The 15,849-nt window shown below is 40.7% G+C and overlaps 1 protein-coding gene across 4 annotated transcripts; it reads right to left on the bottom strand.

Moving 5' to 3' along the window:
• Window positions 1-657: 657 nt before the first annotated feature.
• mcoln1b (mucolipin TRP cation channel 1b) lies at window positions 658-15,303 on the bottom strand. 4 transcript variants are annotated; one of them, XM_063471291.1, is made up of 13 exons: window positions 15,101-15,303; window positions 13,124-13,371; window positions 12,795-12,956; window positions 11,120-11,276; window positions 10,623-10,704; window positions 10,418-10,514; window positions 10,208-10,307; window positions 10,005-10,111; window positions 7,080-7,229; window positions 6,848-6,949; window positions 6,607-6,729; window positions 3,611-3,817; window positions 658-3,277 (listed from the first exon to the last, which is right to left on the bottom strand). In XM_063471291.1, the coding sequence occupies exons 1-13, from the start codon at window positions 15,141-15,143 to the stop codon at window positions 3,143-3,145; spliced, it is 1,713 nt and encodes a 570-aa protein (XP_063327361.1). In that variant the 5' UTR covers window positions 15,144-15,303; the 3' UTR covers window positions 658-3,142. The 4 variants fall into 4 exon arrangements, with proteins under 4 accessions (XP_063327361.1, XP_063327363.1, XP_063327364.1 ...); XM_063471293.1 differs by lacking the exons at window positions 658-3,277; window positions 3,611-3,817 and adding exons at window positions 5,257-5,662; window positions 5,771-5,856; XM_063471294.1 differs by lacking the exons at window positions 658-3,277; window positions 3,611-3,817 and adding an exon at window positions 5,257-6,252.
• Window positions 15,304-15,849: the final 546 nt, after the last annotated feature.

Raw genomic sequence — 15,849 nt, 5'->3', positions numbered from 1 at the left:
GCAAGGCTTCGCCCTGCAGCCTGCTTTCTCTTTGGGACTGTTTAATCAGCTCCAGGCTTAAATCTGATGATGTTAAGAGCAGGCTGGCCAGTTCCTCAGCCAGCCCTCGGCTGCATCTTTGAGTGAATAATTGATGCAGGTTCTGAGGATATTGGAAAGCTGTAGCAGCTCACCTCACTAAGAGGAGCATCTGCTTTGATCTTAGTCTATGACATGCTATCTACTTACCATCTTCACTGTGTGGTTTTGATTTAGCTGAAACAGCCGCCCTCTTCCTCCATTTATTTCATGCTGAGTTGCAAGGTAGTTTGTGATTATGGCAGACTCAAAGTTTTAAGTACTCTACTCAGCGTAATGTAGCTTTTATAAGGGTGATGTTTTATCCCCCCGCTCTTGTCCACCAAAGTGCCTGTGTTTTGGCTTCCTGTTATTTCCTTATTGCTTCGTATTGCATAGATTTCCTGTGACTGGTTGGCAGTTGGCTTCAGACAAGAGCCTGCTCTCTCCCTCTAGTGGTGCCAGACTACCACAACACAGCACAAGTTCATCAGACTGCAGTGCAAGTGTTTATTTTTTAAACTTAGCAGCTGCTAAGGTCAAGAGGCGATGACATCAGTCATAATAAAACCGACATTTTGAAATGAAAATATTGTGTTTTTTGTTTTCATTGACATAAATTGCCCAGTTTATTAAGGATTAGTCCAAGAGATGTCATCAGTGCTGACCGAGCCACGACATTTTTTAAATTCTTTTTTATTTTGCGTTCAGAAGACAACATCTTCACAAAAAAGAAAGTAAAAACCTGTACAAATTCCTCAGATCGGCAATCTTGCACTTTCTCAAAATTAGGTAAAAAATAATTAAGACAGCATGAAAAAAAGCAGCCAAACAAACACAGTGCACAGCTGTTCCCATTAAATCAAAACAGACTTAAAGAGCTTTTCCACAAGTGTCAGGAGAACACTAACAAACATGTTGCATTTATAGTGCATTGTTCCACTGTGATATACAACTCCTATGTGGCACATTATATCACCATTCTAAGTTGTGCATCGGTCTTTAATTAAGAGGAAATAAATACGTCTGCAGAAATGCCACTTAAAAAAACCCTCTCTTTATAACTGTAAACAATATCAAAGTAAACAAATAAGTTCACATTAAAAATAATACAAATGCCAGATATCTGTTGCATTTCAAAACCCCTTGTTCCCGTTGTCCCGATCCAGTTTTTGTGCACTGAAAGCCGTTCATATCACCCTATGCAGCATACTGCATCTTCACCACTACTTCAAGTTTATATAGGTACTTCAAGAGATGTCCTTATCCATCCATGAATAAAATAATGGAGCCATTTCACACATAGCTTCAACAGAAAGAGTCTAAGTGAACCATTATATAAAATAGAGACACAACTATGCTGCTTACAATCCAAACTAGTATACAAAGACAAAAAGTATTAGCTATATATTTCAAGAAATATTAGAAAGGAAAATGCTTGGACTGGCATTTGACTTTTGGAGATTTTCCCTGTAATATTGTTATACTGTACAACTGTGTAATTAGGAAAGAAATGAGGGGGAAAAGAGTAAAAATAAACAAGAACAGTTAAAACCAAAATCTTGTGACTGTATAGTAGCTATAAAAGCTACTAGCCAAAACTGCCTTAGTTAAAGCAAATTTAGCCAACTTCTTCTCATTTACTAGAAAATGAAAATTCAGTTTTGATATTCCAGTATCTTAGGAACTGAACTATACAAAAATAAGTCAATACTGTAATGGGGAGGGGTGAGAAAACATTACCCGCTAAACAAATGCTGCTAAAACAAAATTAGCCTAGTTTAGCAGAGTAGCAGTAAACAGAACCAGAGCAATTCCTGTGCGATCACGTGGTTAAGCTACATTTAAATCAAACATTTGAATGTATTTTTAAACCATTAAAAAGTCACTGGCTGAAAAGAACAAGAGAGGGAAGGGGAATCAAAAATTCATTTGGGTACTAAATAGTCTCCTTCATTTTTTTCCTTCATTTTTTTCTTAGTCTAACAGCTACAACAAATTTAAAGATTTTTTTAGTGCAGCCATTCTGACATCAAATATAAACATAAATGCAGGTATTAAGGAAAAAAAAATCACTGATGTCATTAGACAACGCCTACATTTACATATTTCATTGCTAAAAAGGCTGCTGTGAAAAAGGTCTACTACCAATTAACATAAAAAGGCATAAAATTATTTATCATCTTCAGTAGTTACTGTGTGTTTGTAAGGCAGCACATTAACCTCACATGTTCTAGCAAAGCACACCCTGCCTTGCAGTGCATTAGCACAGACCTACACCTGCCACCTTATAGGAGAAACGGTTCATACATATTGATGACTAGCTGGTTGGCCGCAGGGCTTGTCCTTCCTCACACGGCTATCATCTCCTTCCAGTCACAGGAGGACGTGAACAATGGAGATGAGGAGCAAGCAAATTGAACTGGAGTGGAAGAATGGCCTTGACTGTTAGCCAAAGCACATGTACTGCTGTTAATGATCAATCTTTTTTTTTTTTCCCCAGTTTGCCTGGCCTCACCCTTATGCCTAAAATCCACAAGACATACATATATTTACATAATCAAGACATATGAAAATCCTTTTGCCTAAGTAGCCATGCGAACAATAAAATGATCATGAAAACCCTGTAAATGGTGGATCATTCAAGCGAAAATGTATCCTAATTTGACCCGACAGACCCGGTGTCCAGCCTGTGTTTACCGACATTATGCTTCTAGCCATCAAAGCCTGACGAACCTGACAAGTCAGAAAGACACAATAAATTATTCATACAGTACAGTACAAAAGCTGAAGCAGGTAATTGGGCCTTTAAGTGTTCAGTGCAATCTACCATTCCAGCACAAATGAAAATGCAAAATTCAAACAGGGTCAGCGGGGGACAAAGTAGTCCAAGGTCACTCAGTTCTGCCTCAAGACGTTAATCGTCCCTCTTTGCTGGGTGTCTGGAAAAAGGAGTGGAATAGCAGTCAGCTGTCACTGGAGTGGAAATATGGTGCTTTAAAGATGGGGGGGGGGGGGAAAGACTCCCATGTCCTTCAACATACACGCTGCTTACTCCCTCTGTGCTTCTACTAGGTCACTGTCCTCACCACTCACAGCAGCAGAGGAAGGAGCACGATGAGGCTTCGGGTGCACGGAACTTGCCAGAACTGGGCGTGTCCGTGCATTGTGCAATGAATGCATGTAGATCTGTGATGTGTGCCTGCTCCTGTGTTTGGGCCTGCAGGAAGACAAAAAAGCTGCAAATTTTCAAACTGCTATTGTCACTTACTAAATAAAGTCCACGTATTTATCGGTAAAAATAAATCAACACATAACTGCACAAGTATCCTGCATTAATGTAGGCTCACATTTACCAGTATTAACCAATAAGTATGATCATTATCTTGATTTAGCAGATTGGCATTGGGAAATTGGCAAAGTAGAGGAGACGTTGATGGGAAAAAATTTTGTTTTTAGATTTTAGCATTTCTGTGACCCAATTCATATGATTAGAAAAAGCACTCAAACCACCACCCAACAGTATAATAAAGAAACAAAGCAGCAACTGTACCATAATGGTGTCATAAGCTCCGGTGATGAGTGCGATGAAGAGCGACAGCACCATGTAGATGAAGAGGGAGATGAAGGTGTAAAGGTAGATCTGGCTGAAGGTCCACACCAGCGTGCCGCTGTGCTCCATCTCAGCGAATGTTACAAACATGTCGTCTCCATTGATCAGAGAAAACAGGCACTCTGACACCATGGACAGGGAGCGAAACTGGATATATGGAGTCCAAGTTAGCACAATCATTTAAAAAGGAAAGTTTTGCAGTTTTACAGTGTTTTTTTATTTATTTTTTTGGCACGGACTACAAAATTGACTTCTAGAGAATGTTTCTGTGTGAAAGCCAAATATCAGTTACCTCAAACCGATTTTATGTGGTACACGGCACTCAAAAATCTGTCAAAAAATGTTTTAGTACGACTTCGGTAAGCCACGAAGCTGCACTGCTTGATGGATTGTCAGAGCATTACGGCTACTGTAGTCAGGAGCCTCGCGGAGTAATCTGGGTCCTAAACTCCTTGTTTCAGGTCCCAAAGTCAAACGAACATATGGTCATCACTGAGAGTTAAAAATTGTCTAAATTCTTTCATCTTTAATAAAATGATCAGCGTTACTGCTTTTCCAGGTGGAACAATTAAGTTTAATATCCAGGCATCCATGAAAACAGAATTTATTAAAGTTAACTGAGTTAGAAGTTAGCAGGAAGTTAGCTCGCTAATTTCCACCTAAACATGATATAGCATGTTCTGACTGAGAGAAACGTACAGCTCTGCTATCACTTCCAACATAAATGAAGACAGAAAACTAAACAGCAGTGACCTTTGTAGGGTTACTGAAGTTGGGCTAGCTGGTATATAATGATGTGCTATGTGATTGCTAGCGACACAGCTATGTTAGCATTACATAAACACAGTGAAGCTGGAGGATGAACGCTAACTGTTTTCCACTCAATAAATGTCAAAGGAGTTTGCGAAGAAAAGCGTCTGGACTTCTTTAAGTTGCTTGAAGACGTTTCACCTCTCATCCGAGAAGCTTCTTCAGTTCTAAGGTCAAATGGCCGAGAGTCCCAGATTTAAACCCAGTGGGAGTGTCCCCCCAAAGAGGGACAAAGGACCCCCTAGTGATCCTCTAATCACATGAGCCAAGGTGTGAAAGTGGGTGTGGGACCTAATCAGCCAGGGTTTCGGGTGAGCTCATTGTGAAACCTGGCCACACCTTGTCATGTGAATTCCTGAGGTCAGATGGCCCAGGATGTGAGTGGGCATTAAGGCGTCTGGGGAGGGAACTCAAAACTGGATTATAGATGGCAGACAGTTGGTGTCGTAAACCACCGCCTCTGTTCAAAGATGGTCGCTCACAGTGGACATAGATGGCCTCTTTCACTCCTCTTTCAAACCATCTGTCCTCTCTGTCCAAAATGTGAACGTTGGCATCCTCGAAAGAGTGACCTTTATCCTTAAGATGCAGATGGACTGCTGAGTCTTGTCCTGTGGAGGTGGCTCTTCTATGTTGTGCCATGCGCTTGTGAAGTGGCTGTTTGGTCTCTCCAATGTAGAGGTCTGGGCATTCCTCGCTGCACTGTACAGCATACACCACGTTGTTAAGTCTGTGTTTTGGAGTTTTGTCTTTCGGGTGAACCAGTTTCTGTCTGAGTGTGTTGCTGGGTCTGAAGTACACTGGGATGTCGTGCTTGGAGAAAACTCTCCTGAGTTTCTCTGATACACCGGCTACATAGGGGATGACAACGTTGTTGCGTCTGTCTTTCATATCCTCCCTCGCTGGTGTCTGATCTTCTTTTCTGTGCCTCTTTGCTGACTTTATGAACGCCCAGTTAGGATAACTGCATGTTTTGAGTGCTTCCTTTACGTGTGTGTGTTCCTTCTTTTTTCCCTCAGGCTTAGAGGGAACATGTTCTGCCCGGTGGTGTAGGGTCCTGATTACTCCAAGTTTGTGTTCCAGAGGGTGATGGGAGTCAAAGAGGAGGTACTGGTCCGTGTGTGTGGGCTTCCGGTAAACTTCGATGACAGGACCAACTTCACACCCGATCAGATCTGCACACTGTTAGACCTCTGCCTTACCACAACATACTTCAAATACAACGAAGGCTTCTACAGACAAAAACATGGCTGTGCCATGGGCTCCCCCGTGTCACCTATTGTAGCCAACCTTTACATGGAGGAAGTGGAGAGGAAGGCTCTTGGCTCTTTCAAAGGAAGAGTACCCAGCCAGTGGTACAGATATGTAGATGACACCTGGGTCAAAATCAAAAGACAAGAAGTGGAATCCTTCACTGCGCACATTAACGCCGTGGATAAAAACATCAAGTTCACCAGGGAAGACACAAAGGATAACTGTTTGCCTTTCCTGGACTGCGCCGTACACATTGAAGAGAATGGCAACCTCAACATCGAAGTTGTAAGGATGCTGTAAACGGACCAAATTTCAGTCAGGAGAACAACTGAAATAATCTATCCACAATACAACGTTAGTCATTAATATACTGCAACAACATGGGAACAGAGAATTTAACATTAATGAATCAATGGTACAGAAGTGGAGGAAGCAAGAAGAATGAGTTGAGTAAAGTTTGACTTATCTGACTGTTTTGTTTCGCTTAATGCGCCTTATAATCCGGTGCGCCTAATGGTCTGAAAAATACGGTAATGTACGGTATTTTTGATGCACATATTTTTTATTGAGTCATTTAATTATTTCATTTTATTCATTTTGTTTTTAATTTCAGGAAAGCTGGCCCTCCATATATTTCCACCAGAATTTATTACATTTTGCTTGCATGCAAAAAGCAATATCCTAACAAAATGCTGTCCGATTCATATTTAATAACTATCAATTTTCTCCTCCCATTAATTATACATAGCTAAAAAATGACATGCTGGGAGGCAGTTTATCATATTTAGGATGCTCTGACATGCAATTCTGCTCTGAGTGACTCACGCCTGCTCACTCCTGCTTAGAGACACAGCTGTGTGTCCGTGCATTACCTTTGCATGGTAGGGGCCCAGCACTATCCAGCCACAGAAGCAATATCCCAAATAAATGGCGGCCGCACAGCAGCAGAAGCGGATGACATTGGGAAAAGCAGCTCTTAGAGTCACAATCAGGATCTGTGGGACAGAGAGAAAGAGACCAAATTAACTAACTGTAAATACATTTTAAAATATTAAATAAAAAAAATTGTGTTAAATAATATTTTCCGTATTTGTGTGTGTGTGCTTGACATACATTGTATTTCTGAAAGAAGCTGAGGTAGCGGATGACTCCCACCCACACCAGCAGAGTGGACGTTCCCAGCAAGATCCCACAAACATCATATGATGACAGATTCTGCAAGGAAGACATCATTACTTATCATTACTTACTGAAAACTGGGAATTTTACATCTCAGTAGGTGAATAAAAAAAGAAGCTTCTTTTACAGTGTGCATAAAGCTGCACACCCTCTCACATCATGTTACCTTGGACTCTATCCCAATTTTGATGAAGCTGCCGATGATGGTGAACGTGTCACTGACGATGAGCAGAATGTACCAGCCGTTGATGAACTCCATCCTGTCTCCCCAGCTCACGCTGCGGCCCAGTTTGTGTTTGAAAAACTGCACGTACTCCTGGGTAAGGAGATGGGAGATGATCAATGGGGCTTTAAATGTGATACACACAACCGGAAAACTGGGAGACCGTGAAAGGCATTTAACTACTTCTCTTTGCCTGCGTGACTGTTATCATTATGAAATTATATGTGTTGAATAAATGGCATCAGGGGGCAACAGTGTTTGTATTGCAGGATGTAATTTTTGCTGTGATCTCATTAGCGCCACGGCCTCCAGGCAAGCGCTTAGAAAAATGACAATCCAGCAGAGCGATCAGTGCAGACCAGTCTCATCTTTCACGGTGGCAAGCAAAAATCGGAACTTCTGTAATCACATTTCACGCATGATGACTAACTTGATACACTGCACCCTTGAGAAATGTAATGATAAAGATTTGAAAGCTCATTTGCGGCTCGATATTTTTTTCCTGAGTTTTTCACTTTGCACGATTTGCTGTTCAGAACAATTTATCTTATCCTGGGTCTCTTTGCAGCACTTCAGTTCATCCACTGAAACTTTTTTGCTTCTACCTTTAAGCCAACTTTCTTCTGATTGGCTGCCTGTGAAAAACAGAAGATCTTAACAGCAGGTGGGCGGGGTTTATGTGCTCACAGGTAGTGCTGTGTACCTGAGATGGCCATATTAGGGACATCTGCTCTTGGCAATATTTTTTATGTGTCCTCATTTGGTTGTTAATATGACACCATAAGAAACTACAGTTCCCCAAATGACACTTGAGGCTGGCTGTAAAAGGGGTTAACTTCCACAGATACTGTGAAAGATGTATTTCATCCACTGGTTTTAGACTCCGATTTGAGGCTTTAATGTAACCAATGCGATTGTATTTGGATGAGAGGGTGAAATGCTAAGTTATCCATAAAGTGTACGAGTGCAATGCACTCTTAATTAGTACCTCAACAAAAGTTGCAACTTCAAGCGGTCAGTCCACTTGGGGTCCCATTTTGAAAGACATCAGAGGAGAAGTGAAACTTTTTACAGCCTCCTTTTGGTCTCTGTAGCATATTTTCCTCCTAAATTTGGAAATATCTCACCCATTTCCATTACTGTGCTAAAGTCTTGAGTCACCCCTCTTTTTTTGGTTTATATTTTGTGAGTAAAATAGGTGCAAAACTTTATTGAAACATGTGCAAACATACATGGAAATAGAGTAGATAAGCCAATGGTATGACCATGTATGACCAGGTATGCTTTTACTACACTAGCAGCGTGTTTGGGATCTTTGTCATACTGAACAATGAAACTGTTGCCAATCAGATGCTTTAACAATGGCAGATCAAAATATGATGACGATGTTACTTTTCTATGTTTGTAATTTCATCGGTTTTTGACGTGATATCCAACATCACTGGCTGACATGCAACCCAAACCAGGACAGAGCCTCCACCATGCTTTACAGTTGTAGAGACTCATTGTTGTACCTCTCTCCTGACCTCCTTTGTACATACTGATGAGCATTTGAACCAAAATTTTCAAATTTGGATAAAGGACCTGATGCATCTCTCAGGTACTGTGGAAGGTCTGTGCTGGAATTTTTTCATACTTCTTAACCTCCTAGGACCTGGCGTCCACATATGCGGATATCACATTTTGGGTTGTCTAGACCAAAGTACTAAATTTTGCTCTACAAGGGCCTGAAATCCACTTACGAGTACACTATACTGCCACTGTTCTATCGAAATCTAAAGCAAATGTCCTCTTATGTGGATCTCATTTTTCTCAGAAACAAAAATCAGGTAAAAAACAAAAACAAAAACAAACAAACAGGTAATTCTTTGTTTTTACATTCATCAGGTTCCAATCAGTCCAAATAGCAAAGAGAAGAGCTTTTTAGGCCTGGTACTTCCCTTTTTGTCTTCCACTTGTCCAGTTTCCTCAGATTTTTAAGTGACTGCACAGCATGCCAAGATAGGGAACGTTTTCCACTAATAGTTCTCCGGGAATCACCTTGTTGATATAAAAATATAGTTTTGTGTTCGTCACAAAACTGTGATATTTTTCATAGACTCAGCTAAAGAAATTGGAACCATCTGTTTTTTGGTGTGCAGAGACAACACCTGCTCATCCCTTGAGCTAGGTGACTTTTTCATAGGTCAGTATTTCTTAACAAAGAAAAAAAACCCTCTTAAAATGGTCAGGTATAAGGACTGAACTAAAAAGAAGTGAAAAATGTCCAAAGAAGAAAGAAATCCTTGAGAACTATCGCTCAAAACTACTTAGAAAGTCTGTTTCCTTGAAAGCAAAATAGAAATAAAAATAGACTTTTGCTGTAAGAGACAAGACTCAGTACTGTAAATTGTATTAAGACTTAATGTATGCATTATTAAAAAAGCTAGACAGTCTGGCAGGCAGGTGGTGCTATTTTTTGACCAGGCTTCACTTCCTTTTCTTGTGTTCATGGTGTTCGTGCCTTACTGTGCGGTTACATACACAAACAGCCTGTCCTTATCTGAGCTCCACTTTTGTAGGCCATTGAACACTAATTAAAAGGTATTTGTGTCTGTGCAAAGGGCCAATGCAGTCTATGGATGCATCTTGGTATCCAAGCTAGCTAAGGTTGACTGATAACATATCACTCTGTTCTCCTGTCCAAGTAAGGTTGTATGTTCTCACGCCCAAAAGAGGCAAACATTGGGACGGCCAAAATGCCAAACCCAAGGTTTCAAAAAGGCAATGTCAGTTGTGCTATGTGCAATATCCATTTCAAAATATACATTTCATAGGCTAACATCACAAAAACAAAAAAATACAGAAATTATTGGCCAGTTTTCTTACATGCTGCAGGAGGATGCCTCTGAGGATGGAGCGTCCACACAGCAGCAAGGACAGCACGCAGACGATGGCCACCAGCACATCAAAGAACTCCTGCGCGTAATTCTCCGCTGACAAAAGAGGACAGAAATAAAAGGGATCAAAGGCAATTAAAATAAATGAAGCGGCAGGTAAATAAATATCACCCCTAACCACCAGTCACTCACCACGTCCAGTCACATTAGGGTCTTTACACTCCTTAATGGAGGCACGGTTCTGAAGACTGATCGTAACTTTACCGCTGTGCGCCCTGTTATCCATCACAATCTGACGACAAAAGCATGAACCATGTAACAATTAGCATGTAAAAAAACAACATTTTTAGTTTTTCTATTCTGTGGGATGTCGACTGAATTTGAGATCATAGAGGAGCTCACTGTGATAGCAAAGGTGTAGCAGTCCGGGATTTCATTATTTATAATGGTCTGAATGTTGATGGCCTTCAGCTGGAAGTCAATGGTGACATTGATCAGCCTGGGGAGGAAAGAGACATGCTGAGGATTCAATGTGCAGAATTCACATTGCAAAGAAAAGTAATACCTCTTTAATACCAAAACACATAAACATAACAGAGTCTCTAACTTGTAAAACAAGAGAGTGAAATTCTTGTAGTCACTGTTTCCTGGAGCAGCGCTGTACGTCAGTGGGTCCAGTCCAATACAATCTGGAAAAAGAAAAATCAGAAATAGCAAAAGAGGAACTAAGTCGTACATGATTTTTTCCATATCACATGAATGCCACACCACGGTTTATTTTTACCACTACATTTATCATGCATTAGCCATAGCCATCTGCCAAATCAGCAGATGTGCACAAATAACCCCTTTCCCAGGACTGGACACGGTATTTTGCTACTAAAGTGGAAAAAAAAAAAGGTCTGCGTTTTTCATTACAGGACTCAAGTCTTTAAAAGTAGGGCACAGTTGCAGGGCACTGGAGCAATAACACAGTGACTCACTGACACTATTGGTTCCTTAAGGGAAATACTGGCACTTGAAGAATGTGCAGACAGACGTGTAGCAAACAAGTAGACTTTAAAACATAAAAAAAGAATAAAATCAAAAGAAGGATTATCCTACCTGTGACAACATGTGGGTCGATGTCAAACGTGTCATTGACAGGGTCGATGGTGCCCCTCCTAAAGTACCTCTGACAGAGGGAGAGCGCGCTTCCGTTAACGCCGACGCCCGGCACATAAGCGTACCGTCCCAGTGAGATCTGAGGTAGAGCCAAGTACTGAAGAGAGAAAGAGAAGCCGAGAGGTGGAATTAAGCTCGAGAAAACATCTGTCTTCTTTATGCGATGTTAAACTTTTCACGTTCAGAAAGTAACAATGAAGCTCTCACTAAAAAGAATGCTGTTCAGTCAGGATGGCAACACGACAGCGGCATCTCTTTCCAGAAATATGTCTCAATTACTAGAGGTGGGATTCACCAGACACCCCAAGATTTGATATAATTACGATAAAAAATTATTGTATTTTTATCACATTTATTAACTTTGTGTTATGTGCTTGGTATGGAATGAGATATGTTACGATTTATCACCAAGTTGAACTTTGTCAGTATCTTTTTTACACAATACAATGAAGTTATTTTACTTTAATTTGAGATTGCAAGCACTGTCACTAAAACCTGCATTAATGTTGCCATAAGACAGATTCAGTCTGCAATTGCATGCAATGTGTTTCTGGTAATACACCAAATAACTGTGATAAATTATCAGAAATCGCATCTGTTGCTGTCTACATAAACAGAAATTCACATTTAACAGGAATGTATATTTAACTGCGCTTAGTAACGTTCCTGTTCTACAGGAATATAACCACAATACAACCAGCTGCCAACCAGTTGAGTCAAGCCCACTTGAGTTGTTTTCATTGACAAAGACTCATTCAGACTGGCAACATGTTGGCAACATTTCTGCTTTTATAAATTAGACAGCAGTTATTTGCAAACCTTCAACGATCTCTCTGAGAGTGACTGCAGTCAGTCCAAGTAAGACTGAAACTGTTTGCAGAAAGGTTGCCTCCTATCGGGCGACCTGTGCAATCAAGTTGCAGAATGCAAAAAAAAAATCTATACAATAACCAGGCAGCCGCTGCTGTTTTTATGGATGCAAGGAGGTTGCTTTCCTATTTGTGGTCGTGTGACTGAGCCATTAGCTTGCTCTAAATTAGGAGGTAGCTTTAACAAGCTGAGTGTGTCCAGTGTTGGATGGTTTTTCAGTTGAGCCCATTTAATGTAAATTTGCTTGGCTAACAACATCTCAGGATGGTGGCGCATGAGATGAGCCTTCTCGTTCGTAGTAAACTGTGTAAACACAGTTACACAGTCTGTGTTTCTGCGCTTATTCACACACTCAATTCTAAGTTAAGCTAGTAAACATTGTAAACAATACAACTGCTAAAGATAATAGCTCAGCTAGCTTTGCAGTAGTCCTGTTTTCCCCTCAAGCCTATGATTGACCTTTGTTTTGTTGGGTTTTTGTGTGGAGTGGAAATCTGCAGTCAGTGTTACAACAGTGTATTAGGCTCCATTGTAAGTAATAATACCATGAAAAAATACTTATTAATATCAAGCATATCTAATGTATGCATGGCTTAAAAAAATAATTCCTCTGAACCTTGATCTAATGTAAACTGAAATCACATATTAATGCATATTAAACAAAATTCTGGTCATAATAATAAATCAAGAGATCTCAAAATGTCTCTGCATGGTTGGATACTTAAAATGGTTATTAGCAGGCTACCTGGTCTAGGGCAAATTTGATGTGGCTGTACATCTCCATCTGTGTGTGGACAGCGTGGGGATTCTTGTCCTTGTAGCCCTTCAGGAAAAGGTGCTTGAATGCCGCTGTGTTTTCCTCTTGAAACGTCACAACCATCTGGTTACTCAGTCCAAACATCACCAACTAATAGACAGAGCCAGAGAGCACAGGCACAAGACAAATGAGCTGAAACACTTGGGCAAATGCAGAGAAGCAGTCGCTGCACAGTTAGAATAAAACACAGGACATGATCGGGTATTTGCATTCTGAACCTACAGAGTATTCATGTTAAAGCAAAGGGCTGTATCCACCTGCACAGTCACAATGATGATTTTCAGCAGCTGCAGGCCAAGTTTGAAAGGCTTGCGCCCCTTTGCATGATACTTGTCACAAGGGCTCATGAAGAAATACTTGAGTTTCCTCCTCAGGGCCTCCTCCTCTCCTTCTTCCTCCTGCTGGAGGAGCTTGGAGCCCACCAGGCTAGGAGGGCGGGAGCTGCCACTTCCAAGAAGATCCTGGGAGCCATAGCCTGATACGGAGGAGAGCAGCCTGTCCTTCTCTGTTAATAAAATCATTCATTTTGGAAAGAAGCTCAGCATTAAAGAGGTACTCAAGACATTATACATTGCTGGGTTACTAACAAGTGACAATATACATTAACCCCTTTCATCCTGGAAAAGCAGTTGGAGAGTGTCTTTAATTCTGTTACTTAGCAGTGTTAGCTGGTCTCATTGCCTGTATGTGGTGCAATTTCACAGCTTAGTATAACCAAGCTAACGCTGGCGGATAACTTTCATGTTTAAATGTGTAAATGCTCAAAAATGATCCAAGCATGATCCAAGATTACCACTTGTAGCTCCTGAAAAACAAAAATCCAGTATCTTAATGATTAGAGTATTACATAAAATCATTAAATAAAAAAGAGTTTACAACAGATAAAAGTCCAGGTTCTGAAAAGCATGTTTATTTATACACTGAATCCTTCTTTGGTTCTTCATAATGAATTACTGTGGCATGGAGGCGATCAGCTTTTGATACCGCTGACGTGTCACTGCAGCTCAGGTTGCTTTGATAGTTGCCTTCAGCTCGTCTGTGTTTGGGGTCAAGTGTTTGTCATCTCCCTCTAAACAGTACCTCACAGATTCTGTGTGGCCTTCAGATCAGGTGAATTGGTTAGCTAATTAAGCACGTGTCTAAATGCCATTTGGTAGTAGTTTTGGACCCACTGGCACCCTGCTAGAAAAGGAAATTGGCATCTCCATAAAGCTTGGCAGTCAGAAGCATGAAGTGCTCCACTCCAGCAGATGACATGGCACCCCAAATCACCACAGACTGTGGAAATGTCACACTAGACTTCAAACAGCTTGGGTTCTGCGCCCCAGGTAAGCTCTTCTGACATTATCTCTGGTTCAGGAGCGGTCTGACATCAGGAACGTGACACTCGCAGCTCCTTTCTCTGCCAAGTCCTTGAATTGACTTTTCTCAAGGTTGCAGTCACCCCCATTGCTTGTGGACATTTTTTTTCCTTCCTCAACTTTTATCAACATGCATTCTGTGAACAGCAAAATAGCTGTCTGTGGCTCATCCTGCTGGCATAGAGGAAAGCCTGTCAAGTCAGCAGTCTTCCCCTGATTGCAATTGCATGTTCTCAACTAGACTGAGAGGCAGGCAGTATTTATACTGTATCTGAATGGTAATTCCCCCAAAGTCGAAATAAGATAAAAAATAATTCGAATTATCCTGCTGGGTCTCTTAATAGCATTTTGATAAGTCCTTGACTGTATAAATAATTTTATGTGATTATCATCAAAACAAACATGGCTGAACTGTCCATGCTATTCGATGACGTCATCGATAACTGTGATGATTTTAAGGACCACCGGTTGTAGATTTCAAAGCGGAAACCTTTAAAGCGTTTATTTTCAGACTGCTGGAAGCTGTCAGTGTAAGGCTTGGAGGCGCTTTTCAAGACAATAAAAAATAAATAAATAAATAAATAAATAAAACATTAAATGTCCAAAATGATCCTTTGAGCCTCGAGTCACCTGTGAATAAATACACGGAGCGGACGTGTTTCTTTCATTGCTCGATAGGGACTCCATATAAATCACACCTTAGCAAATTTTCACAGATGGACCCGCCTCTTTAAAAATAAATAAATAAACAAATACATGAAAAAATAAAATAACGTAATATGATGCTAGCAAATAAATGCGTACCAATCCGTGGTACAAAGAGTGATACAGGTGAAGCGAGATAATAAAAGAGAGGACTGAATAGTGCCAAACCTGTGGCGCTGTCTTGGATGCAGGTGTAACTAGAAGATGCCATGGCGATGCGTTCACGTTCGCACAGGAGCAGCGGAAGAGTACATCACACTCATAAAAAGCGAGTAGAGAGCAGACGCGGGTTCATATTATTTGTTTACATCGTAAAATAAAAGACGATTGCTGTCGCAGTCTGCGGATGACACATAGGTAAACACATCGCCGCTTCCTTATGACCACGTGACTCCATCATGTGACTAATGTCTAGCCTGTAAGCTATTGCTGCTGGGAGGACTAAAGACGTAAACGCCAAAAAATTCAGGGCAAATGTTGAGCTAATGTTCCGGTTATGACTCATTTTTTGTTTTGTTTTATGTTTTATGACAGTTTTATTAATTAAGACTTAAGATAAAATAATTATTGTTTATTGAAGAGAACTTACGTTTGCGCAAGTAGTTAATAAGTTAAGTCATGGTGAAGGGAAAGGGGTGGTTTTTCGCTTTTTGAGAAATACTGGTCTCATAAAGAGGATCTGAGGATTCAGGAGTGAAGCAAGATTAAAAGCCAGGAGATGGCAGTAATGCAACATTTTTGGATGCAAGCTGCCGTTAAACATGGAAGAAGAAGAAGAAGTGGGCCTCAGAGGTTGTCTAAGAGAATATTGGGAGCAACAACACCATGAAGCCCAAAGAACACACCAGACAGGTCAGGGATAAAGTTATTGAGAAATTCAAAGCAGGCTTAGGCTACAAAAAGATTTCCCAAGCCTT

The sequence above is a fragment of the Pelmatolapia mariae genome, linkage group LG4 (genome assembly GCF_036321145.2).
Source record: "Pelmatolapia mariae isolate MD_Pm_ZW linkage group LG4, Pm_UMD_F_2, whole genome shotgun sequence".
NCBI lineage: Eukaryota > Metazoa > Chordata > Actinopteri > Cichliformes > Cichlidae > Pelmatolapia > Pelmatolapia mariae.
Note: the sequence above shows the minus strand (reverse complement) of the source record. Positions and strands in the feature narration are given on the sequence as shown.